Source organism: Hemitrygon akajei, chromosome 7, assembly GCF_048418815.1.
Source record: "Hemitrygon akajei chromosome 7, sHemAka1.3, whole genome shotgun sequence".
Taxonomy (NCBI): Eukaryota; Metazoa; Chordata; class Chondrichthyes; order Myliobatiformes; family Dasyatidae; genus Hemitrygon; species Hemitrygon akajei.
Window position 1 is genome coordinate 94,455,180 of NC_133130.1, and position 26,975 is coordinate 94,482,154.

General features: G+C 44.1%; 1 protein-coding gene across 3 annotated transcripts in view; it reads right to left on the reverse strand.

Moving 5' to 3' along the window:
- Nucleotides 1-2,491: 2,491 nt before the first annotated feature.
- Nucleotides 2,492-26,975, reverse strand: part of LOC140730688 (metabotropic glutamate receptor 1-like) — a 198,608-nt gene continuing 174,124 nt past the window's right edge. For 2 of the 3 annotated variants that reach the window (XM_073051471.1, XM_073051470.1), the window contains exons 7-9: nucleotides 26,625-26,751; nucleotides 24,434-25,364; nucleotides 2,492-3,360 (exon numbers count right to left, since the gene is read on the reverse strand). In XM_073051471.1, the coding sequence (XP_072907572.1) occupies nucleotides 2,562-3,360; nucleotides 24,434-25,364; nucleotides 26,625-26,751 (1,857 nt within the window). In that variant the 3' untranslated portion in view covers nucleotides 2,492-2,561. Of the gene's footprint in view, nucleotides 3,361-20,892; nucleotides 21,083-24,433; nucleotides 25,365-26,624; nucleotides 26,752-26,975 lie in introns of those variants that run through there. The other variant, XM_073051472.1, reaches the window with a different exon arrangement.

Below are 26,975 nucleotides of genomic sequence, written 5' to 3' on the forward strand. Positions count from 1 at the left end.
TGTACTGCCGTGATCACTCCTTTGTGTGTGTGTGGATTGAATTGTTTGGAAGTCTGTTCTTGATTGCTGCAGTCACATATTGCAGAAGCTCTTAATTTCCATTTGTTATCATTTGTCCACATCAGTTCTGACTTGTGTGAGTGCCATTTAGAGACCACTGTAGCCTAGGTAGGAGATCAGAGATGAGGTTCTCTGAGTCAGTTTCTACCTCTTAGTGAATTAGTGCTAAGTTGTTCATTTTTTTCTGTAAATAAATGCAACTGTTGTACATTGTGTACATCTTACACATGTCTACTATACATCACCACAAAACATTATTAACAATGATAACAACCGCTTCTATTTACATAGCGGAGAAGTATTTCACATAGTAAAATGTTCTCTGGTGCTTTAAAGGAACACTGTCAGACAAATTTGATGCAGAGCCACATGTGATTTTGGTTAGAGGTAGGACTGTGTGAGATGGGAAATAAAGAGGGGGTCGGGGTTGCTCAAGGAAGAAATTGCAGAGCGAAGTGTCCTGATATTTGAAGAAATAAGTGCCAATGCCCATAGTGAAGCAATTTAAAATCAGTCAGAGTTGGAAAATATAGTGATAGGGATGAAACCAGAGATGAGACTTTTAGAATCAGGTTGATGGACTGAAAGACAATGTATCTCAGCAAGCATTGTGTTAATTGGTGAATGAAGATGCAAGTTAGGACTTGGGCAGTTTTAGATGACCTTTAAGTTACAAAAGGTGGAATTGAGGAGGTAAGAAGCAATGTGCTGGCATCATAACAACCAGTGAGCAAAGACAGGGGGGGAAGTGGGTTATGGGATGGAGATAAGTCATTCTCTGACGTAAATATTTGGTTTAAAACTCAACTTGAAATTAAATATAATGGCAAGTCAAATGCATTTTCTCTCAGGTGGTTGCCAAGGAGATGAATAGGGTTGTTGTCTAGTCAGTGACTAGGATATACAGTTTACAGTAGGTACCATTGAAAAGGGCTATGGACTTCCCAATGTTTAAATGAAATAAATTTCTGCTGATCTTGTTCTGGATATCTGAGAAATGGTCTTAGACTTCGGAGAGGCGGAGGTGTCGGGTGAGGTGGTGATAAGATGAGTCACGATTGTCAGTGCAGAAATTGATGTGTTTTCAGGAATCGTTGCTCAGAAGCAGAAGTGGATGGGAATTAGGAAGGAATAAAGGAGAGACGTCAGTAGGGACTAGACGTGGTGGAAGTGAAGACCTGTAGAAAAGGTCCAGGTTGGGCATAAGAGGAGGGCAATGTGGCCAGAAATGCCAAAGGCTACAGAGAAACCAACAATGGGCAAGTGTAGTCCACATTTTGCTCTGGTCTCGTAGGACCTTCCAGAGACATTAATTAATTTTCCAAAGAATAAGGATTGTAGGCAAAGCTGCAGATGGGTCTGTTTTCTGATTATTTCTGATGATCCACAACAAGTTGACAGAGGGATCAGTAGATCCTCCCACAGTTTTCTAACTGAATTCAAATTAGTTTTATTTTTCCATTAGATATGGCACCATTAGCTGGGCTTGCATTACCCATGAATTGTTCTTGATCTGAGAGTTTTCTGATCTTAGAGACTGGCTTAGTGTCATCCACATTGATCTGGGTCCGAAGTCACAGGGCAGGGCTGGTAGCCTTCCTCTTGTTCTGAGCATTTACACCCATGTCAAATTCTTCTGGCAATTTTCCTGACTTGAAGGAATAACTTGCTGTTTGTCTTGTGACAGGTGAAAAGCTTAGAGCTCCAGTCTTTGGCAATTTCTTAAAATAAAGATGAGATAATTTCCACCATCAAAAAAAAATACAGTGAAAGATAGTAGCTACATGTAAATTGTGTGCATAGACTCAATCTCAGCGACTTGCAAAATGAGTTCACAAAGCTTGAGTAACAGACAAAATATCCAATTCTCTTCACTGAATTGCCATTGGATTCAGCCTGCTTCCAAATAAAACCAGTGACACCACCATCCTCTGGAGTAATGAAGTATAGTGGACTTTCCTATTGCATTGTGACCTGCTGATCTCATTTGGTTAAAAACCAAAGCAAAACCTTAAGGATTTAAGTAGGATTATTATTGAAGAGCTAGTGTTCAACTTTGTTTTATAAATAACTTACAGTCTTTGATACCCAATCAACAAACAAGACAGAAAAACAGAGCGGTAGTTACCTGGTTTAACAGGTTGCAGTTGTAACTGCAAAAAACATCTCTGTCCAGTAATTATAATCTAATAACTATTTCACATGAGAAAAAGATATGCATTAAAATAGGAGTTTTTTATCTATACAGTAATACTTTGGAAACTATTGTTCGAACCTAGACACATCCTGAACCCTGCAGGGGAAACCCTATATATAATTTCAGGTGACTATTGGAATGACACACGCTTACTTTCCTCTTAATTATCAAACTCTACGACTTGCACTCTGGCACAAGGTAACCCACCTCTCCTTACCACCCAACGCTCCTCCCTCCCCCACCCTCTGTCTATGTTACATTGACATTCCCAGCAGCTTTGACTTTGGACGCAGAAGCTGAGCCTTCACAGAGTGGAGGAAGTTTGTTTGTAGTCTCTCAGAATGACAGAAGCGTAGGTTACATTTGGTGGGGTGCACAGCACCGATTCGGAGATCGGCGAGCTGGGAACTGAGCTGCCAGATGCCACCGAATCCCTGAAGGGAGAGGGCGGAGTGAGTGCTGGGGAGTCCTCCAAGGTAAGTTTGTTGGGGGTGAGGAGCTCGTCTGGGTTCTCAGTGCTGTCATACATGTAGTCGTCTATGAGATCAAACCTTTCACATTCCTCTTCAACGGGCGAGATGGGTTGGGGACTAAAGGTTGTCATTTGCAGTGGGAGCACATCCTGATTAAGTTGGTACAATGGATTCATTCCATTACCAGACACTGGCACAGCAAGCATTGAATTAAGATCAGTCATATTGGGTTTGAATGTATTGCCCACTCCATGCAAGTGATCCATGACTGAAACACCTTTTTGCATCTGATCAGAAATGAAAAAGTCAGGATCTTCTATTTCCTTAAGTTGTGTGATAGACATTGATCGTCTCTCTAACATCATCTCTGGACTATTGGGAACATCAGGTCTCAAAGGATCATTTTCATCCTCTTCCTCTACATTGTAAAGGGCTTTTGTGCTGACATCAGAGAAGTTGAGGGTTTTGACCTGGTTCTGATATGGTTTGGTTAGGGGTTTGATAACAGCTGTCTGATTAGAGGCACCATCTTTGCTCTTCACGTGGACTGAGAGTCTGTGCCACATGTGCTGTCCCTTCGCTGGCCGTCCTGTTCCTGGTTCAGACCACGACACAGACTTCCCATTGGAACTAAGAAAAATGTAAATTTCCAGTTAAAAACTTCTTGAAGTGAAACTGTAAAGGAATAGTTCATTGATCTTTTAATTACCACCCTTATAAATATATTTTCAAACTGGGTGGCAATTGCTTTTAGAGAAAAGAAACACGTTTGGAAGAGCAGTAAAGCACATGATGTCTCACACCATATCCATGATGATTTTGTAGTGTATGCTAGATTGTGATGAGTACAAAATACACTGTCCAGATGATATAATTTTATTGTGTGCTGTCATTAGGCAAGAAGCCCAATAACTTGTCTGGCACAGTGCTGCCCAGATGCCACATTTATAGCATCAAAACCAACGCTGTTTAGCTCCAAATCTCTGTGAGTAGGTTTATTAAGGCTGGAATGAAATATTGTAAATTAATTTTATTAGTTGGAATAAACAATTTGTTCAGTGGAAGCTAATTCAAGATGTTCCTTAATTAACTTCCAATAATCTTATTGGCCTGGAATTTACAAATGTAATGACAGCAAAATTATTAGCTGTCAGTACTTTGTAAAATTGTCAGCATTGTTTAGTGCTTCAGCATACACAATTAAATGTGGAAATCCAGACAATATTGCTGGTGATACTCTGCTTCTCACTGGCTGCCTTGCTTCAGCTTCTGCAGATGTTATCACTGCAGAACCAGCAAATTTCACTGATGCAAAGTCGGTCTGTGTGCTCTGCCTTGGCTCTTTATACAACATATTTACTGCTGAGCAATCTAGCAGTGAGAGAGTGATTTTATGTATGGGTTGTCATATGAGCATATGAATAAGGAGTGAGATTAGGCCACTTGGCTCCTGAGTTGATTGCATCATTCAATAAGATCACAGCTAACAGATTGTACTGTCAATTCCACGGTGCTCTCTACTCATGACAACCTTTCACCCTTATTTAACAAGTATAGATCTACCTCTGTCTTAATGATATTGTACAATTCTGCTTCTAATGCCCTTGAGAAAGAGATTCCTAAACCCCTGAACCTCTTGGAGACAATAATTCATCCCACCTCCAATTAAATGTGGGCCCCTTATCTATGAATAGTGAAATCTTAGTTCTAGATTCTCCTATTGGGGACTTGTGATTTTTCTTATATAACATTTGATTTTTATTTATTTAAGACGTAGCACAATATTATAATAAATTTAAAGGGACTGTTAAAATGGGGTCTTGGTCATTTAAAGTGAGCACAGGAAACAGGGCTGTGACGGTCTGAGTGGAGTCCCCTGTTAGTCAATAGAAAGAAGAACACATGCCGTACATCACCCAGTGAGCCAGATGCCAAACCGTTGGTATTTCCCTGTGATTGGATGGCAGATAGCTGGAGTTTAATAATAACTGGGAATTTTGTTATTGTGAACAAGAGTTTCTCAATGACTTACATCCACATTGGCCATTTGAATAAATGTTAACATTGCTTGTGAATCCTTTGAAGTGAAAATTTGCTCTTTCATTCAATTCTTTTTTCTTGTTCATGCAATCTGATTTCTACTGAGGACAGGATGACTATATCAAGGAAAATCCATTCTTTCAAGTTCATCTGTCACTTTTTCTTTGGCCCACTTAGCCACCAATTCTGTCCATTTTCCTGTGTAAAGAAGTTGCTTTTCTTTGTCTTTTCATTCAACCATCGTGCAAGCCCTTCAAATTCCATCTGTCTGCCAAGCCTATTGGTGTTTGTTATTATCTCCCTCCCAGCCAACTACTGGATCTTCCAGCCAGCTAGCTGTCAGTATTATTTTCTTCAGTGTACCCTTATGTTTGTTCTTCTATTAGTTGTTTAGTCAGCCAGCAAATAGGTAATCCAAACATCCAGAAACAATGCCAACTTATCTGTAAATATACACCAAGCTAACTATCCACTCAGTCAACCATCCATCATTTTTATGACATTAGTTCAAATTATCTTCCTATTCAACCAATAATCCAAATGTCCAATGATCCAAACTAATATCCAGATAGATAGCCAACTACAAGACCATAATGAATAGGAGCAGAATTAGGCCAATAAGCCCAATAAATTTGCTCTACCATTCCATCAAGGCTGATTTATTTTGGAATAATAACCCTACTCTTCTACCTTCTCCCCGTAACTTTTGACACCCTGATTAATCAAGAACCCATCAACCTCCACCTTAAATATACCCAGTGAACTTTCCTGCATAGCTGCCTGTGGCAAGAAATTCCACAGATTCACCACCCTCTGACTAAAGAAACTTTTCCTCATCTCTGTTCTAAATGGACATCCCAAAATTCTGAGGCTGTGCCCTCAGGTCCTACACTTCCATACTATAGGAAACATCCTTTCTATCTAGACGTCTGCTAGGAAATACAATGTTATTTAACAAAACGGAGAACTGGCCATATTTCTATTCTATTTGTAAACTGATCAATCTAGTGAACAATGCCACAACTGAGCTGGCAATTCATTCATCTGACCATTAATCATTTAACCAATCAGTCATTTAACAATCTATTCATCTCATTGCTTGTCATGAATCAATTCATTTGCACCAATTAAGCTCCATCTCTTTCATTACATACACTAACTAATTAGCTGAACCACTGTTAAGTGGGCTAGCTTATCACCTAACTAGCATCCATTGAGCCGCCAAATAGCCAAAGCACCAACTTATTCACCATCCATGTGCCTGCACACCGAGCAACAACCATCGTGTCAGGCAGCAAATCAATGCAGAGACCATAAGGCAAGGAGCAGAATTAAGCCATTTGGCTCATCGAGTCTGCTCCACCTGATTTATCATCCCCCTCAACCCCATTCTCTTTCTTCCCATAACCTTCGATGCCTTTACTAATCAACAATCTATCAACCTCCGCTTTGATTTCACCCCCACAGCCATCTGTGGCAATGAATTCCACAGATTCATCACTATCCACCTAAAGAAATTTCTCCTCATCTCCGTTCTGAAGGGGCATCCTTCAGTTCTGAGGCTGTGCCCGCTGGTCCTAAAACTTAAATGTCAGCTATTTGTTCATCCAGCTTCCTGTCCATTGCTACATCATTTAATTTATTTATTTTTAATCCTCACAATTTCTGATCCACATAAGGATTTGGTCAATAGCCCAGTGTTGGGCTTAACTAGCTGTTCATCTTTTTGACCACTTCCCTGTGCAGTCTTTCATCGTTGTATTTCAATACATCCATTCATCTGTCCATCAGCCATCTTGCCATTTATAAATTAGTCTTGTTATGTGAGAAATGCATCCATTCTTAAAACAAGCCTGTCAATCATGGATACAGCCATGATTCTTAATTCTCTTGATTAATTCCATTTACTCATTTCTCTAGCAGGCAATGTCAATTATTCTGCCCCATTATCCCCCCCCCCCCCATCTGTTCCCTGAACAAATCACAAAGGCATTCATTCAGGTAATAAGTCACCCAGCCAGTCAACCATCAAATATTCCTTCTTTTGTCAATGCAGGGAAGCAGCCAGCAACTTGACTCTGATGCAACAAAACCTTGAGCTAAAGGCTGCGCTAAACTGTTGGGCTTATTATCCGCATTGTTGAGGACACTGCACGGGAGTTAGGTCTTGGATGCAGCAGCAGTGGGAATGCCACCAGTGAGGTGCGGATACCCCGAGTACACAGATTTAAAATGGGTATCAAGTCAACAACTTCCCAGCAATGGAAGCGGCTGATTGCTCAGTAGGCCAGCTGACTACTCAGGACTAACAGAAGAATGGCGAGTTACAGGGCAAGCTCTTCCATCTGGTTGTGCAGTTAACCCCTGGACTCTACTTTTTGTGCTTGCATGGCCAGTCCCAGCTGTGTCACACAGGGGAGGTGGCAGATACATTCTGTGCCATTTACTGTGTTGACAGAATCACAGAAGTCGGCAACACAGAAAGGGGTCATTTAACTCTCTGTGCCACTGCCTGCGGGTAGGAAGGTAACTAGCCCAGTGCTTGGCCTGCAGCCTTGTATATCATGCTGATCAGGTTTTATTGCGATAAGAGCTTCTACTTCATCAAGTCTATGAGTTCCAAACCCACAGTGAAATTCCTCAGTACTCTTCATTCCCAAAGAAAATAAGCAGACCCACCTTCCATCAGAACTAAAACCCTTTGATCCTGGCAACTGTCTTTAAATCTACCTTTGATTCCCACTTTGCAGTGAGAATGAACTTGGGATTGTGTGTCTGAGATGCAGATTTCTTGCGGGTGTGGTGGTTGCATGGTGGAGTTAGCGGGAGGAGATGTGGCAGCGATGAAAAGATGGGAGTTGTTGGGATGGTGTCTGCTTGAAGCAGGGCTGCGGTGGAGATGCACGGTGGTAGCGCTGCGGTGACCATGTGGGGGAGGAGGGAGGTGTAGCAGTGTGATTGAATGTTCTGGAAATGTTTAGTGGAGGGGTGATGGGATGGGTTACCTTGTGTCTGGGAGCTGGACAGTGACGGTGAGGTAAATTATTGCTTGCCTGTGGTCACTTGGACAGAGTGCAGTGCCATGGATGAAATGCAAATGGAAGGCGGTGCTGTGCAGCTGATTCCGAGCAGATGACTAACCAGCACCTAGTTTACACTCAGTGTTACTGAAGTGGAGAGCAAAATACATAGAATGACTCAAGGGGTAAGGCTCTTGCCTGAGTCAGAAAGTTGCACACTGAACTCTGCTCCACTTGCCTGGTTAAGTGTTGCACCAATGAGAAGCTCGACACTGCACAGATCAAAGCAGCATGTTCAATTAATACCCAACTGACAATCCAAAGCCTTCATTCCCTCCACTACTGGTGCACAAAGGTTGTGGTGTCTGTCCTCCACAGCCATTACGCACCCAAACTAGTCAAGTGGCTCTCGAATCATGAAGGATTGGAGCCGCAAGTGCACTGGAACACCACCACCTGCTGATTCCCTTCCAAGTCACACACCACCCTTCCTTCCATCCTTCCTCACCGTTTGAAATCCCGGAGCATCCTCCCCAACTGTACTGTGGGAGGACTTAAACCATGCATCACCTTCTCTGGGACAACTGGACATTACTTGTGAGTAATACTTAGATTTCAATAAATATAAACAGAAAAATCTAGTCTGCTACTGAGGGAGTGCTGGACTGCCAGAGATATCTTTCAGAAGAGACAGTAAACCAAGACCTGCTGTATTCTTAGGTGGATGTGAAAAACCCAATTATAGTACTTTGGAGATCAGGGGAAATCTCCTGTCTTCTGCCTGAATATGCACTCCAACAAATTGCTTTAGAAATTGCAGGTTGCAGAATGGTGCAGTTTCTAATTGAACATTTGAAATGCACTTCTCCAAACCACTTAATTGTCTGTGACATGTTTTGGTAATTTTCTCTTGCAGTCAACTATTTAGTTAAGGGCTACTACTGAAATGTTAATGCTGCACTGCTGATGCACTTTTGAGATTAGTACAGTTCTTCTTACAAGTTCTTGGGTCCCACCAGCACCAAGAGGGAGGCCCCCCTATCGAACAAGAAGTGCGGAAGGCTCGAACAACAGTGAGAACAGGGCATGGTATAGTGCAACAGGGTATGACAACAACTGCCGGTCCCAAAAGCAGAGAGTTTATTACTTTATTGCCAAGACTCCAACTCACACTCATTGAGGAAGACTACCCACTGGGACAATAAAATCATTGAATAGATACATATGGTAAGACTCTGATAATCCAGCCAACTTGGGGCTTTGGTAGTACTGGACCAGCAGATTTTGGAACTTTCTTAAGTTACTTTTATTAATACTCAAACATACAAACGTATTTTATGTTGTTTTCTTTTATACATTGCCTCGTAATATAAAAATTTTTTCAAGTGAACCCAGGTGTGAATATAGGAACTCTCTAGAGCAAGACCCATAAAGTGATGGAGGAACTCGACAGGTCAGGCAGCACCTATGGAAGGAAATAAACAGTCAACATTTTGGCCCAAGATCCTTCATCAGGACAAGACTTTATTGCTCTTTTTAGATGCTGCCTGATGCGCTGAGTTCCTCCAGTGTTTTCTGTGTGTTGCTCAAGATCTCCAGCAGCTGCATAACCTCTTGTGTCTAAGTGCATTCTAGATTCTGCCTTCAGCTCAGACCCTACTGGTCCTAACCCTGCATGCTTTTAGATCCCAACCCCAGCTCCTGTCAAAATCTGGCTCGCAATCCAGATTCCCTTCTAGCATTTTGGAAGCCTGGCTCCGATTCCCAACCACCGAGTGAGCCGGACCCTGGAGCTCGGGGATTTCCAGTGCCAGGTTAGCGAAGTTTTGTTGTATACACAATGGTTGCCCAAGCAGGGGTGCAATTGGTCACACTAGGCTTTTCCTTCCTGAAGCTTGATTGGCACACAAAGAGAATAATTCACCAAAACTGTGCCCCTGGTGCCAGTCATGACTCAATGACAGCAAGTCTTGATGACATCAAAGGGTCAAGGGCTCACGTGCTAGTGCAGGGGCTGGTACTCATACTGACACTTCAGTGCAGTCCCATGGGAATACTGCTTTGCCATGAGAGCTACTTACAGGGAAGATGTTAAATCAACGCTCCAGGGTGAATGTTGTTTAAAAGCACTCTTTTCAAAGTTGAGTGACAGTTATACCAAATGATCTCGCAAATGTTCTACCCTCAAGAGAACTCTCTGGACTGGCGCTAATCAAATGCAGTTGACTTAGCTATTTCGCAATTGCAATCTTTTGTTGGGCTCTGCCTTTATCTTAACCAATTAACCAATCAGATTACATTGAGTCCCATTAGTTCTGCCACATTATGGTCGATATTCTCGGCACAAGGTCCTCCAGTGATACTTTTTCCTGGCTGTAGGAGGACTGGCTGGGCTCCTCACCCTTGAGGCTTCAATGACCAGGTGGCATAGTCGGGCGGTCTCCCCGGGACCGTAGGAAGTGAAGGAACCACAGGTGAGTCTGGTGTGGGTGGGGCTGCTTGTCCTGTTGAGTTGTTTCTGTGGAGGGGAGCGCGGGGGTTGGTACGCTGGCACAGCTCGTGAAGCTGCTGCCTGTGATCTGAGTTCAAACCTGACTTCCAGTGACATACATGTGGAATTTTTACACCCACCGCGTGACTGGCTGTGTTTCCTCGTGAATGCTCCAGTTTTCACCCACATCCCAAGGGGTTGATAGAATCCTAGTGGGTGGGTGGTGGAATCTTTGGGGAGGGTGGGTGATATGTTACAGGGAGAATTTATGGAGGAATGGGATTGTTCTGTAAGCCAGCACTGACATGATGATGGTAGAATAGTCAGAGTCATACAGCATGAGACCAGGTCCTTCTGCCCAGCTCGTGTATGCTGAGCAAGAATTCTGTCTGAGCTCGTCCCATTTGCCTGCTCTTGGACTTTTCTATCCATGTACCTGTCCCAATACCTTTAAAACAATGGCCTCCCTCTACATTGCAAGGAAAGTTTGTAGAAAGTGAGATTCTATTGGAACAGGCATGACAACAATTTGACAACCAACAACCTCCCCCAGCCCCCCCCCCCCAAACTGTCAACACCCACACCATACTTGTCACAACCTGACTGAACTTGGGGCAGCTGTGAGCTATTTGAGAACAACGCAGACAAAATGCTGGAGGAACTCAGCAGGTCAGTCAGCATCTATGGAGAGGAATAAAGAGTTGACATTTCGGGCCAAGGCCCTTCCTTGGGATGGATCGCGTCCAGGTGAAGGGCCTCGGCTGGAAATGTCTACTGCTGATTCCTCTCCATTGATGCCGCCTGATCTGCTGAGGTCCTCCAGCACTCTGTGTGTGTTGCTCTGGATTTCCAACATCTGCAGAATCTCCCCTGTTTATGTGAGCTATTTGTATTCCATATGTAACTGATGTCCTAGCAGTCCAGGTGGCCTAGGGAAATCAGTTACATACAAGATTCAAACAGATCACAGCTTCAGGAACCTTCGGGTTTAATCTCAAGGCCCTTTGCCGGCATTATTGGTTCTGGGCTAATATTTGCCCGTGTATGTCTACAACCATGCCACTGGAGACTGCACATTCACAAAGAGTACTGTTGAGTACTGTGGCTGCAGAGAGCCATGTCCATCTCTGACCATGCAGATCCAACATGCAGCTCCTCATCAGGGGCATTCTGCATTGACACAGTGACTCAGCTACACAATCCCGTACACCTCTGGTTGAGGACGGGGTGTGTGAGATCAGAATTCCTTGCTACTGAAGAAATGGAAGGAGTCAGGCAGCCAATAGCGCTTGTGCTTTGCACCTTGTCATCCATGCTCCATGACTCACCCTGCACTCCTTCCTTAACCTCTCTATTTACATCTTTCGGGCCGTGTGTAGCTGTGCTCGGAAGAGGTGGGGATAGTGATGCAGGTGCTTGTTCGGGGACACTGCACGATAGGAGACTGTTCTTCCATTCCTGAGTGAGCAGACAAAAAAAAGTGTCAAATAACTCCTCCCTGCCATGCCACCTCCCCACTCCCACTCACCACCCTCCCACCTCCAGTTTTGCTCTGAAGCTCTCAGGCGTATGCTCTGGCGTTCAGGACCCACACTAAGCCCATTGCTCCCATAGGGAGGGAATGCCGCATTACTGGAGGTGCCATCACCTTACACTAGGCTTTGTCTGCCCTCTCAGATAATCTTCCGTTCTTTAACGGCACAGCCTGTGAAACCATCAAAGGAGCTTCCCTGATGTCCTCACCACTATTTATCCCTGAACCAGCCAAAAATGGGTTCCTTTATCCCTGAGCTGACTGTGGGAGCTTTCTGTGCAAAATGGCTACCTCACTTCCCCACTTGCAAAGCAACTACAGTGGAAAAGTCAGACAGAGTGGAAACGGGCCCTCTGGCCTAATTCGTATATGCTGATCCAGATGCCCATCTAAGCTGGTCCCTTTTGCTTGGGTTTGGCCCAAATCCCTCCAAACCTTTCATGTCGAGGTACTGTCCAAGTGTCTTTTAAATGTTGGAGCTCGCAGCTTTTGCATGCCCCAGAGTGATGAGAAGTGGTATGTTCGTCACGAATACTACCTTCTTGATGCTGTTTTAAAAATTGTTACAGTGCAGAAAGGTAGAAATTCTGAACAGATCAAACATTCAAGGTGTTCCCATTCATACGGTGATCCCATGGGCTGTTTTTATTATGGCAGATTAAATGTGAGTCACCTTCTGTTCTGAAAATTAAACTGTTTTTTTCTCTTTCCTAGCTAATGCCTTTGTGTTCTACACATTCAATATGTGAAAAGATGCAGCATGGATGTCCAGTCCCTATGCACTTCTATCCCTCATCAAGAAGGCCTTAAAGTGTTCCACTTCTTTCTCAATAGCAGGACTAATCAATTTCTCTCTGTCACCACTCTCTTTCATCTGGCAGAAGAGGTCCTCATCCTCAACCATTTCTCCTTCAGCTCCTCCCACTTTTTCCAGACTTGGAGTACCCATGGACACTCGCACGAGCCCCAGCAATACCCGTGTTCTTATTGGCTACGTGGAACAGTCTATGTTCCAAGCCTTCCCTGGCAATGCTCCCAACTCCTCCTCCACCACATTGACAACTGCATTGTTGCTGCTTCATGCACCCATGCTGAGCTCATTAATTTCATCACCTTTGCCTTCAACTTCTACCCTGCCTTTAAATTCATTTGGTCCATTTCTGATGCCTCCATCCGCTTTCTTGATTTCTCTGTTTCCATCACTGGAGACAAACTGTCAACTGACATCTTTTAAAAACCAACCAATTCTTGACCAACCCCTTCACACTGTCTCCTGTAGAAATGCTATTTCTTTTTCTTTGATCCTTTGTCTTGGCCACATCTGTCCCCAGGATGAGGCTTTCTGTTCCAGGACATCAGGGATGTCCTCTCCTTCAAAGAACAGAGTTTCCCTTCTCCACCATTGATGCTGCCCTAACTTGCATCTCCATTTCCCGGATATCTGCACTCACCGCATCTTCCTGCTTCCTTAACAGTGACAGAGCTCCTCTTGTCCTTCCCTACCACCCCATCAGTCTCCACATCCAACACTCATTCTCTGCAAGCTCTGCCATCTCCAGAGGGATCCTACCACTAAACACACCTTTACTTATCCCCCCCACCCCCACTCTCTGCTTTCCGCATGGATTCCCTGGTTCATTCATCCCTTCCCACTAATCTCCCTCCCTGTCCTCATCCCTGCATTCTGCTGTTTCACCTCTGTTCAGGGCAGCAAACAGTCCTGCCAGGTGAGACAACACTTAATCTGCTGGGGTCGTCTAATGTGCCGGTGCTCCTGACGTGGTGAGACCCGTCGTAAACTGGGGGACTGTTTTGTTGAGCAGCTCCGCTCCATCCGCCAAAGCAGAACTCCCCAGTGTCACGACAATTTAATTCCGATTCCCATTCCTGTTCTGACATGTTGGTCCATGGCTGCCTCTTGTGCCACAATGAGGGACCCTCAGGGTGGAGGAGCAACACTTCATATTCTATCTGAGTAGCTTCCAACCTGATGGTATGAATGTTGATTTTCCTTCCGGTAAAAAAAATAATTTCAGTTCCCCACCCCTCTTCTTTTATTCCCCACTCTGGCCTCTTATCTCTTTTCACCTGCTATCATCTCCCTCCTTCCCTTTCTCCTATGGTCCACTTTCCTCTCTAGCCCTTCACCTTTCCTAACACTTGGCTTCACCTATCACTTTCAAGCTACCCTTCTTCCCTCCTCCCATCTTTTCATCCTGGCAACTTTCCCCTTCCCTTCCAGTCCTGAAGAAGGGTGTTAGCCTGAAGCAGTGACCGTTTATTCATTTCCATAGATGCAGCCTGACCTGCTGAGTTTCCCCAGCATTTTGTGTGTGTTGCTTTGACCGGTACTTCTTGTTTTCAGCCATTTATTAGACTTACCTTAACTGATCTCTTAGTATCAGATTTCATCATTCCGATCACATCGTGTTTCTCCCCAACACCTTTAGCCTCGACCATGATGTTCCTCTCCCACCCTTGCATACTTGGTGCATTTCTCCAAGTATGTCTCTTATTTTAATATTCCAGTCACAATTTGACCACTTTTTTCATATTTGCTTTTAGACTTGCATATGTCGGGTTGTCAATGTTGAAATTGAGAGAGATAAACAAATACAAAATCATCAGAAAGATGACCAGATTTCAGTTTCTTCCCAGGGAAGCAATGAAGGTCTTGACCACAGCTTTTCAATGGTACAGCAGCCATTAGTACCCTGAACAGGACCATTACAGGAAGCAGAGAAGGTCATTCGATTCCCCAAGCCTCCTTCACTACTGAATTAACCTCTCTCTCAACTCCTTCCTTTCCCACCTTGTGTACTACCTTTTGATATTATTCATGTCCAAAATTCAATGATCTGAGCTACCACTGGTCTACAGCCTTCAGTGGCATTTTGAGTGATTTTCTAAGGTTGAGGCCTGTTATGTGAAGATTTCCAGATTTCAACCAGCCATTATGTCAACTGATGCTTGCTTTCTAGTTTTCTGACATATCAACCAAACTGTAACATTATTCTTCCTTGTTCTAGACTAGGGGAATGAGTGCACGGGCTCAGCTTGTATCAACTGGATTTTAGAAAAGAGTTAAAGGGGACTTGTTTGAGCCAAAAAAGATCTGGATGGGTTGAGTGCTGAGAAGTTATTTCCTCTTGTGGGAGAATCTAGAATTTGGGGTCATGTTTAAACATAAGGGTTGTCCATTTAAAATGGAGATGAGGGGACTTTATCTCAAAGATCATGAATTTTTTGAACTCTCTTCCTCAACAGAAGGTAGAAGCAGACTTTGAATACTTTGGATATAAAGGAAGATACGTACTTGATTAGCATGAGGGTGAGAGATTACCCAAGTGGGATTTTTGAGTTTCGGTTACAACGAGTTCAGCAGTGATCTTGTTGAATGGTGGAGCAGGCTGAAGGAGTTGGATAGCCAATTGGCTCATTCCTGCTTCTAGTCCATATGTCCCACGGAAGAAATCACTTAATTCTTCCTGTATATGCATTAGTATTATAACTCCTGCATTAAGCCTTGTTTCATTCTTCATAATTGCAAGGAAGAATAATTAATATATCCTCTTAATTGAATCCTCTAACCTAGGCATTGGGATGTTGCTTTTCAGCCACCTTCACTTGCATGCAATCCCACTCACTCAGTGTCAGGGAGACAAACCACTAGTAAGATTATATTTATTTTCTCATATATTTCCAATATTTTCCTACTACATAGGAGACTGCTCAGTCCTTCAAGTTGATACTGCAATCCTATGAATCCCATTTTTCCATCTCACACTTTCCCATAACCTATCAGTAGCCCCTGATACTTCAAGATGAGTGTAACTTCCAGTGGCCAGTTTACCTACGTTTTTGGGATGTGGGAGGAAACTGGAGCATCAGAGGGAAACCCACAGTGTCACCAGGAGAACGTGCAAGCTCCACACAGATAGCACTGGAGGTTAGGATCAATGCTGGGTGGCTGGAGCTATGGGGAAGCAGTACAACCTGCTGCAAGACAGTGTACTAGCCATTGTAAGATGGCAGCACCAGCTGCTGTGTCACCACGCGCATCTATGGAGTCACTTGGAATTAGAAATTGAACTCCTGTATGTTTTCAAGAACAACCACAGACACATCATAAGAGGATTACAACACTTTGCAGGTCTTGTGGATTTTTGAATATTTTTGTTTATCACATAATAGAGAACACTGGAGAAAAAGCAGAAGTATTCTTCCACTGACTGGGGTTTTTATAGGCCAAGAGATCACACCATTAAAACCTTCAGCAATATCACCAGTCACAGTCAGCAGCCCATCCAGGGTTTAGTGGAAGTAGGAAAGAGAAATCGTTCCCGCTGATTGTGGGCCATGATCAGAGGGACATTGTTGGCAGAAGAACAAAAGGAGAAAGGTCCTGCTGAAGGGTCTCAGCCTAAAACATCGACAATTCTCTTTTCCATAGATGCTGCCTGGCCTGCTGAGTTCCTCCAGAATTTTGTGTGTTGTTTCAGAGAATAATTCTAGTAGTTTAGAATAGGCTGCCTTAAATGAATTACCAACACTTAAACAAGAAACAAAAAGGCTTGAGTTATGGGGATCGACTTGGAAGAGTGCAGCCTTACAGACAAAATGTTCTGTAAGTGTGTACTAGGTGCTGCCTTTGGTAATTCACTGACTACCTTTCCTCTCCAGCAGGGTGTTCGTCTGTGGTGGTGTAAGTTGATATTTCTGAGTCATTATGCACTGTGAGGATTTTTATATCAGGATCGCTGGCAGAGCTGGAAGGCTTTTCCAGTCCTACAGGGCTGGGAAATCTTAAGGCCACACCTGTAGAGACTGTCAGCTGATACTGTGAGTGATGATCATGTATTGGTTGAGTGAGAAGCGGAGTGTGATGTGAGAGAATGGTGGTGTGGCCTCTGAGTTTGGAGACGTTCCACACTATCGCCTTTCCCTTAACTCTGCCCCATTGATACTCTGCATAAAGAGTGGCCATTCTGCTCCACTGCAGTCCCTCCTTGGGTTTATGTGCAATGAAGGAAGTTGGGTCTGAATATGTTTTGGCCTCAAGGAGGGAGCACAGCCTGATGTTAGAGTAATTTGTACGTGAGACCCACACTCGGTGCCAATAACTTGCCCTGCACTTAAGTTATTACATTGATCTGACATTTAAATGCCTTTAAGATTTCAGTGGTAAGTTGAGTTTAGTACGCAAGTGCTCTGGTGCTTCACTTTAAAGGAGGGGTCCCAACGTGAGGTCCATGGACCCCTTGGTTCATGTAGGGGTCTGTGGCACAAGAAGGTTGGGAACTCCTGCTCTAAAGACTCTCCCTTACATATGTTCTTGGTCATGGTGGTTTAATTATTCTGTAAAAAGCCCTGAACTTTTTTGGTTGATGGGCTTGCCCAAACTGAACCTATCTAGATCATACTATCATCTACCTTGTATTAGGAGTCAAACACTTATGCTGTGCCATCCAAAGATAAATTGAGAAAATAACTGGTAAGATGAGGTTCAATAAGAAACAGACAGCTACTTTATTCCACAAAATATGAACATACAAAGAAGCAATAACATTATGCAAATAATATGATAATTATCTCATTGCTTGGCTGAATCAGGATTTCTACTCCGTGCATCCGTTCTGATTTTGACAGTCTTTGATTACCGGTGCCCATGATTCTTTCCTCTCTCACTGAGTGAATGAAGTGTGGCTCTGGATAAATTACACCAGAGACATCCCAACACAATGGGTGTGAAGAGAATTATTGATTGATGCAACAGGGCTAAATTTTTGCTTGTTGTGAATACAACATCCAACTTTAATGCATTAGCAATTTTAACCACCTTACTGCAATTTAAAAAAAATGATTATATTTTAAATAAAAATCTTAAACTTTACTTCTTTTATCAAGGACATCCCACAGAACAATTAGCAATGGGCCTGTATGAGATTGTGGAGGTCAATCCTTGGATAGGCCAAGTGTTGCTAGGGGTGCAGGGGTTGATTGAGTTCACTATGATGGTTCCCTGCCTTAATATTCCCCCGAATATTATGCTGAATCACTGTATTGAGTTCATATTGAGGATTTGGGTGCCTTTTCTGAAAGTAGCCCTTAATAATGGGGTGATGGGGAAAAATTGAAAGCAGAGTTAGTGTAAAGGTGGAGAAAGATTTAAAAGAGATCCAACATGTGGCGAGAGAAGCCCCTAAGTCAGCAGGGGAAAATAGGTCAGTGGTGTCAAATGACAGTGGTGGCAGCTCTAGGGAAAATGGAGAGATGGGACAGATTTGAGTGTGATTAGGATGTAGGCGCAATAGATAGCCAGAATCGTCACCTGATGTCAAGGATATGGCAATGTCCTGGCATATTGCTGGACCAGCACATGGAAGATTGGAAGTTTTAAGCATTGAACATCCACTTTATTAGGTACCCCCGATCGTTAATGCGAACATCTCATCAGCCAATCACGTGGCAGCAACTCAATGCATAAAAGCATGCACAGCTGGTCAAGACAAACATCAGAATGGGGAAGAAATGTGATCTAAGTGACTTTGACTGAGGAATGATTGCTGGTCTCATACGAGGTGGTTTCAGACCCCAGAAACTGATGACCTGCTGGCACTTTTGCAAACAACAGACTCTGGATTTTACAGAGAATGGTGCTAGAAACAAAAGAAAAATCCAGTGAGTGGCAGTTCTGAGAGCAAAAATGCCTTGGTAGTGAGAGGTGAGAGAAGAATGGTCAGACTGGTTCAAGCTGACAGGAAGGCAATGGTAACCCTAATAAGTACACCTTACAACAGTGGTGTGCAGCACTGAACACGTCAAACCTTGAAGTGGATAAATTACAGCAGCAGAAGTCCGTGAACATACACTCAGTGGCTACTTGGTACAGGAGGAACCTAATAAAGTGGCCACTGATTGTAGAACATGGCAGAACAGTACAATACAGCCCTCGTTAATGAGAAGTCAAGCTGACAGGAGGATGACAGTAACTCAAATAATCATGCATCATAACAGTTGTGTGCAGAAGAGCATCTCCGAACACACTACACATCAAACCTTGAGGTGGATGGGCTACAGCAACAGCAGACCATGAACTTCCTGTACCTAATAAAGTGGCCACTGAGTGTTGAACTTCGTGGAGTCATAGAGCACAGACAGGACTTTTGGCCTACGACTTTAGGCCGACGTTTTAACCTATTCTAAGATCAATGGAACCCTTCCCTCCCGTGTCCCTCCATGTTTCTTTCATCCATGTCCCTATCTAAGAGTCTCTTAAATGTCCCTCGTGTATCTGCCTCTACCACCTCCTTGGCAGCAGGTTATAGCCACCACCTGTGTAAAGAGCCTACCCCACATGCCCTCCTCCAAACACTTTAAAATTATGACCTTCATGTTACTTATTTCCACCCTGGGAGATAATGTCTGACCATTCACTTCGTCTATTATCTTATACACCACCATCAAGTTACTCTCATTCTCTTTAGTTCCAAAAATAATAGCCCAAGTTCATTCAAGCTATAAAAATAATATGTCAACTATCCAAGATGGTGCCAGTGAACCACAGCAAGCTATGTACAATATTGAATTGAATTGACTTTATTTCTTACATCCTTCATATACATGAGTAAAAATGTCTATGTTATGTCTCCGTCTGAATGTGCAAATTATAGTAATTTTATAATAAATAGTATGTACAGTAAGATACACAACAGACCAATCCATATAAATTAAAACTACAATTGTGTCAGCATGAATTAATCAGTCTGATGGCTTGGTGGAAGAAGCTGTCCTGGAACCTGTTGGTCCTGGCTTTAACGCTGTGGTACCATTTCCCGGATGGTAGCAGCTGAAACAGTTCGTGGTTGAGGTGACTCGGGTCCCCAATGATCCTTCGGGCCACTTTTATGCCCAATACTTCTAAATATACCTGTTTGTTACCTTGATTACAATCTGCAGCATGTAATTTCCCTTCAAACATTGTGCTTTTAAATTGACAATGAACTACAGATTTCATGATCTTCTGAAAGACTTGGTGTCATGCCCTCTTCTCATTGCTGCCGTTGGGAAGAAGGTACCGGAGCCTCAGGGCTCACCACCAGGTTCAGGAACAGTTATTATCCCTCAGCCATCAGGCTCCTGAACCACAGGGGATAACTTCGCTTTCTGTCAGGTAACATAGAGTAGGCTTGAGCCAAATGCAGAGTAGCAAAGATATTTTAGTGGGGAACAATAACTTTAATAACAAACTGTAAAATAATAAGCCACAAAACAAGAGCGAACAGGTACACAGGACAACAAGGTAACAGAAAACCAAGAGCAACTGGTTGAGGCTGGCAGGTTTGTCTGAAGGAACAAGGACAGTGGATGAGAGCTGGGTTTAAATAGGCAGCAGGTGATGAGTTGGAAACAAGTGGCTGCTGACTCCTGTTAACAGGGTGGAGACTACGAGGTGTCTGCCTGTTCAAGCCTGACAGGAACCCCTCTATGGCCAGCGCCCGGCAGCCCAGGGCGATGTGGATGGGTCCGGTGGAACTCCTCAATGAACGATGGATCGAAGATGAAACTGAACGGCAGCTAAGCCCTCTCCTCTGGGCCGTACCCTTCCCAGTTGACCAGGTACTGCACACACTATCCACAACAATGTGAATCCATCAGCTGGCAAACCACGTGCACTGGGATATCTTCCCCTGTCCTCATTTCCATAGGTGTGTACTCAGCGGGGTTGAGTGGTCTGTGGACAACGGGCTTGAGGCAGGACACAGGGGTGGTAGGTGTGATCCCAAGGGACAGTGGCAGCTGGGGATGGCAAGTTACTGGGTTGATGCAATGGGCAGACTGAGGGGCTGTGATGGTAATGGGCCAGCAGTGCGCCCATGTTCTGGCTGTACTCTGCCGTGAGGGTCCTGAATTCCACTGTTATCCAGCACTGAGTGTGAGTCTTGGTGCGGGCAAAGTATCCGATCCACTGCCCCCCTTCCACTTACCGGATGTTTGATAACCTGGCGCATCTCAGTGCAAAGTTCCTCATTTGTTGCAAATTTCTTTATTGTCTCATTTAGCAGCTGCCTGGGTCAGAGCTTGGCCAGTCAAGACAGAGATCATGAAGGCAATTTTGGCTTGGTCCCCAACATACAGAGATGGCTGGAGCTTTAAACGTTGGATGCAATGGGACAGGAAGGCGCTGCATCGGGTTGGGGATCCATCGAAGTGCCCGGGCACTGGAATCTGGGACTCAGAGAGAGGTGGTTGACTATCATGGGGTTGCTGTATCGAGACGGACAGTTGGAAGAGAACAGTGAGCAGATGGTCAGTGCTTTCCTGCTGCTTCTAGATCATAAGCTCATGTCAACGGATGGCTTCCTTTAGAGGAGCATACTCTGCCGGGTCAATTGAAGCTAAACTCATCCTGTTGGCAACTGCAGAGCAGCATAGATGAATTGGCGGGGAGCAATAACTTTAATAATAAACTGCAAAACAACAAGCCATGAGGGAACACAAAGCCAGAGAGATCTGATACTCACCATGACAAGGCTAGGAGCGTCTGGATGAGTGAACAAGGATTGTGGATTGGAGCTGGTTTTAAATAGGCTGCAGGTGATGAGTTGGGAATGAGTGGTAGCTGATTCCTGTTAACTGGGTGGTGATCTATCTATGCAAGCCTGACTGCTTTCTGTCATGAGGTGACCAGAAATGAACACAATATTCCAAGTGTGGTCTAACCAGGGTTTTATAGAGCTGCAGTTTACCAATTGGTGATATAGGATTGAACATAATCCCATGAGTTATGAAGGTCAACATACCATACACCTTCTTAACCACCCAATCACCTTGCATGGCAACTTAGAGGGATCTATGGACGTAGAGCCCAATATCCCTCTGTTCCTGCAGACTGCGAAGAATCCTGCTATTAACCCTGTAATATGCCTTCAAGTTCAACTTTCCAAACTATCACTTCATACTTGGCAGTTATTACCATTCCACCATCAGGCTCTTGAATTAGAGGTGATAACTTCACTCATCCCATCACTGAACTGTTGTGACAACCTATAGACTAATTTTCAAGGACTCTTCATCTCATGTTCTCAGTATTTGTTGCTTGTTTGCTTATTTATTTACTTAATTGTTTGTTCGTATTTGCACAGTTTGTTGTCTTTTGCACATTGGTTGTTGGGCGTGGTTTTTTTTAATGATTCTATTGTTTCTTGGGTTTACTGTATATTCCTGCCAGAAAATAAATCTCAGGGTTGTATATGGTGGCATATATGTACTTGGTTAATAAATTTACTTTGAACTTTGAACAATGCTTTTCCACACTGAATTCCACCTGACACTTGTTAGCCCAGTTCAGCATCCTATCAAAGTCCTATTGTAAACTACGACAATCTTCTACTCTACCCACAACACCACTAACCTTTGTGTCATCTTCAAACTTACCAACCCTCCCTTTCCCTTCCTCATCCAAATCAGCTTATAACATTCACAAATATCAGGGTCCCAGAACAGTTCCTTGTGGAATACTATCGGTTACCAGCCTCCAGCAGAACCTGTTCCATATTCTACCATCCTTTGCCTTATGTGGACAAGCCAATTTTGCAAATGTCCAGCCAAATTTCCCTCCTGACTTTCTGAATGAGCCTACACAGGAAACTCTGTTGAACACCTTACTAAAATCCATATACATCACATTCACTACTATACATTAATCGACTGTTTTGTCATTTCCTCAAAGAATTCAATCAAGTTCTTAAAGCATGACTTACTCATGCAAAGGCCATGCAGACTATCCCTACGCAGTCTATTCTTCTCCAAATGTTTATAAATCCTCTCTCTAAGAATCCTCTCCAGCTGTTTGCCCACCACTGACGTAAGACTCACTGGTCTATAATTCCTAACTTTATCTCTAGTACCTTTCTTGAAAAAAATGAGTAACATTTACCACCCTCCAAGCTTCTCATACCATTCCTGTGACCAATGAGGATGCAAAGATCATTGCGAAAGGCACAACGATCTTGTCCCTCACTTCCCATAGTTACCTGGTGTATATCCCATCTGGTCCCGGAAATCATTTATCTTAATGCTTTTCAGGAGTTCCAGCACATCCACTTTCTTAACATCGACATGTTCCAGCATATCAGCCTTTTCTATGCTGTCCTCACATTTGTCAAGGTCCCTCTCTCAGGTGAACACTGAAGCAGAGTATTTATTACAGATTTCCACTACCACCTCTGGGCCAAGCCCATGTTTCCTCTTTCATACCTGATTGGTCCTGTCCTCACCCTGGACATTCTCCTGCTCTTCATGTACATGTAGCACGCCTTGGGCTTTTCCTTAATCCCTACTCGACAAGGCCTCCTCATGACCCTTTCTGCTGCTCTTAAGTCCATTCTTAAACTCCTTCCTGGTTACCCTGTACCACTCAAAAAGCCTTGTCTGACCCTTACTTCCTAAACCCTAAATATGCTTTCTTCTTCCTCTTGACTAGATTTTAAATTCAAGTAATACTAAAATGGTAGAATTTTAGCCACTATAAGCCACCCAGTAGCAGTAAACCAAAAGAGTGCGGGTTTGTCGTAAAAGAAAACCACATCTGATTCACCAGTTTCCTCCAGAGAAGAACACCTTTCAGCTGAAGACACTACACTCAGGAATGTAATTAATTGTTAACTGCCTCAGCTCAGGAGCAATTAGTGATGGTAAATAATTACAGGCTCTGCCAGTGACATCAACATTTCGTGAACTAATAAATACAAGCAAAGTGATGATATGTTTTGGTACAGAATCGCAATATGGTATAGCTGAATACTTCTGTTGCTTGTTCCTGGTACATGGTCTGACCCACTGCAAACGTTTACAAAGTACCATGCACAGCACTTCACATGGAAAACATGCATGTGGTTTCCTGGTAACACTTCTGATGGAGAGGGTAATTTAAGGTGCTGGGATTATTTCCACACCAGTACAGCAGGCTTAAAGGAGAGGTTCTCCTTTTAGATTATGGCCACCTACCAGAAGACCAGGAAGAGCTTCCTGCCCGTTGAGCAGGGGTGATGAATTTAATACCATCATCAGGATAAAGAGTGGAGCACATTGGCTTGTGCTTTGCCCCAGGAAAAGGTCAACATAGCGATCTTTAACCAGACAAGTTACAGGTTGTCACTGTATCCTAGAGCCATGGCCGTGGGCATCTGAGCAATGCCTACCTCAGGGATGGTGGGACCAGTATTTCGTAAACTGCCAGACAGCTCCATGAACAGTATGTTGCTCTCCTGTTAACACTATACCAAGTGGACTCCACAGCTACAAGAGGGTATAATTTTTTTTATTTTGAAGGGGTTTTTTTTTGTGTGTGGGCAAGGCTTGCTGTGTTTTGTGGGCCAGCTAAGTTCCTTTCGCTGAAGATCACTGAATTGACTTGAGTGCCTGTTGCTCACATTGCGATGATAGATCTACAATTCTCTGTACCTTGTCTTTTGCATCACTGCCCTATCTCACAAGACTCCATTGCAGAAGTGTGCAGGTGAAGGTTAGACCATTAACTGAGCACCAGGGATGGTTACGTGTTAGGAAAATGGGGCCCACAACTCCACAGAGCGGTCCACAACTGGAACTCCTTACCTTGTGTTGCTGTTGCTGGTTTTCTTCCTCTTAAACATGTCGAGCAGGCTGTTGGACCTGCAGGCTGCCTTCCCGTCGCCCACGTGCATGCGCACCACGTCTGAGGTGGTGAACGCGCTGCGGACATTGCGCTCGGGCTTGGCGATGATGATGTAGATCTTGGGGGTGAACATGCAGCCGAGGGCCACGGTCACGCTCAGACTGACCGAGAAGCTGGTGGTGATGATCTTGTAGTTACTGCCAAAGTAGATCGGGACGAAAGCCAGCCATATGATGCAGGTCGTGTACATGGTGAAGGCTATGTACTTGGCCTCGTTGAAGTTGGCGGGGACGTTCCTCGTCTTGAAGGCATAGTAGGTGCAGCTCATAATGAGGAGCCCATTGTAACCTAGGGGAGCCACCACACCTAGGTTACTGGTGTTGCATATTAGGAAGACTTCATTGATACTTGGGTAGGAAAGTACAGGGGTAGGAGGCTCCAGAATCAGCAGAGTGATCACAATGGTCAGCTGAACACTGATCAATATGGACGCAATCACCAACTGAGCCCAGGCGCTCATGAACCTGGGCTTCCGGGTGCAGATCTTCTTCTTGCTCCCGGCCAGGATCCTGGCGATACGGTTGGTTTTGGTCACCAAGGCGGAGTAGCACATGGCGGCCGAGAGCCCCACCAGGACTCTCTGGAAGTAGCAGGAGGTCAGCGTCGGCTTGGCCAACAAGGTGAACGGGCAGATGTAGCCCAGGAAGATGCCGGCCAGGATGATGTAGCAGAGCTCCCGGCTGGAGGACTTCACCACGGGTGTGTCCCTGTACAGCACGAAAATGAGGGTGACGAACATGGTGGCGAGGATCCCAAGACAAGAGAAGACCACGGCAACAGCAGACTCCACGTCGCTCCATCTCAGGTGCTTCACAATAATCCTCTGGCAATCTGTTGGACAGGAATAAATTAGAGCTTAAAATAACATTAAACATTTGATCATCTCTTTAAATCGCTTACTTCCACATTTAGATGCAATAATCCTGTGAGGAATTTTTGTACTATATAAATGCAATGTTTTCTGCACACTTTCAGTCGTGGATGATACCTAAGGCTCAACTCCTTTCATTGTTGGATCACTGAGAAAATGTTTAAAGGATGGAAAAGCCAACGAAACTTAGAAGATAAGAATATGCAGTCCCTGAGGGTGTCTGGGGTATGACACCAACAACCACTCTCTAACCATGCACTTGCAATCAATAACAGGATACTTGGTGCATAAGTGTCAGATACCAAGACCCTGGCTATGGATGACTAGGTGGTGGGCTAGGTATAGGAATGATGTCATTCAACTTGAAAGGGTGCAGAAAAAGTACGTTACTGTGACAGGGATAGACTGGATAGGCTAGGGCAACAAACATTCTGCTGGAGGAACTCAAGTGTCATGTGTGGGGTCGGTAAGGAGTTGTACAAGACTTGAGTTTTGACCCGAAACTTTGAAGATCTTTTCCCCCACCAGATGCTGCTCGACTCGCTGAGCTCCTCCAGCAGATTCACTATGCAGCCTGTTGTGTCTGGATAGGCTAGGATGGTTTCTCTGGTGCCCAGGAAGCAGAGGGGTGACCTTATAGAGGTCATGAGCGGTGTAGACAAGGTGAATAGCTGCAGTTTATTCCTAGGGTGTGGGCGGGGGGGGGGGGGGGGAGGAGAGTCCAAAAATGAAGGGCATAGGCTTAAGTAAGAAGGGAAAGATTTAAAAATAGAAATGAGGGGCAGTTTTTACTCATCAAGTATAGTGTGCATATGGAACATTCTGCCACAGGGAGTGGTAGAGGCAGGTACGATTTTGACCTTTAAAAGACATTTGAACTGGTATAAGATTAGGAAAAGTTTAGAGGGATGTAGGCCAAATGGACCTGGCTCAGTTAGGCAACTAGGTTAGCACAGAAAGTTAGGCCAAAGGGTCTGCTTCTGTGCTGTGATGCTTTGTAATTCTATGAAAGGTAAGAAAATCTTAATTCGCCAACCCTATTCAAATATATACTACTTCTATTGGCGTTGAAACTGGGTTATAATTTTCTTTTTTTTTGAAGCTTCTGTTGGCTTGTGGAGTAAACAATGACCCCGGCTCCTTTCTACATTAAAATAGTGATGTGATACCTTCCCCAGCGCCTTGGGATGTCTATTACAAGGATATTTCAGGCTAGTTACCTGTGAGTTCAGTGTTTGGCCACCAGCCCAGTTCACAGGCTTTGCATGTGAACTCATCCAGCATATACTCGTTCTCCTTACACGTGGTGCATATCCAGCAGCAGCTCACCTCTCCCTTCCGAATAACCTGCCCAAATGGGGGAAACAAAAAGAGTGTGCCTTGAGAAGGATGTAGTAAACACTGGGAATCACCCGGCAGGACGTGTAGAGAGAGAGAGGAAAAAAAAGAGTTGCACATTTTGGGTGGCCATCATCAGCATAAGAGGACTTGTTTACTCAGGGTTCCCGTTAAGCGGAAGTGAAGCCAAACACAGTAGCTTATCCCAGCTAGTTGGCTGACCTTCATAAGGC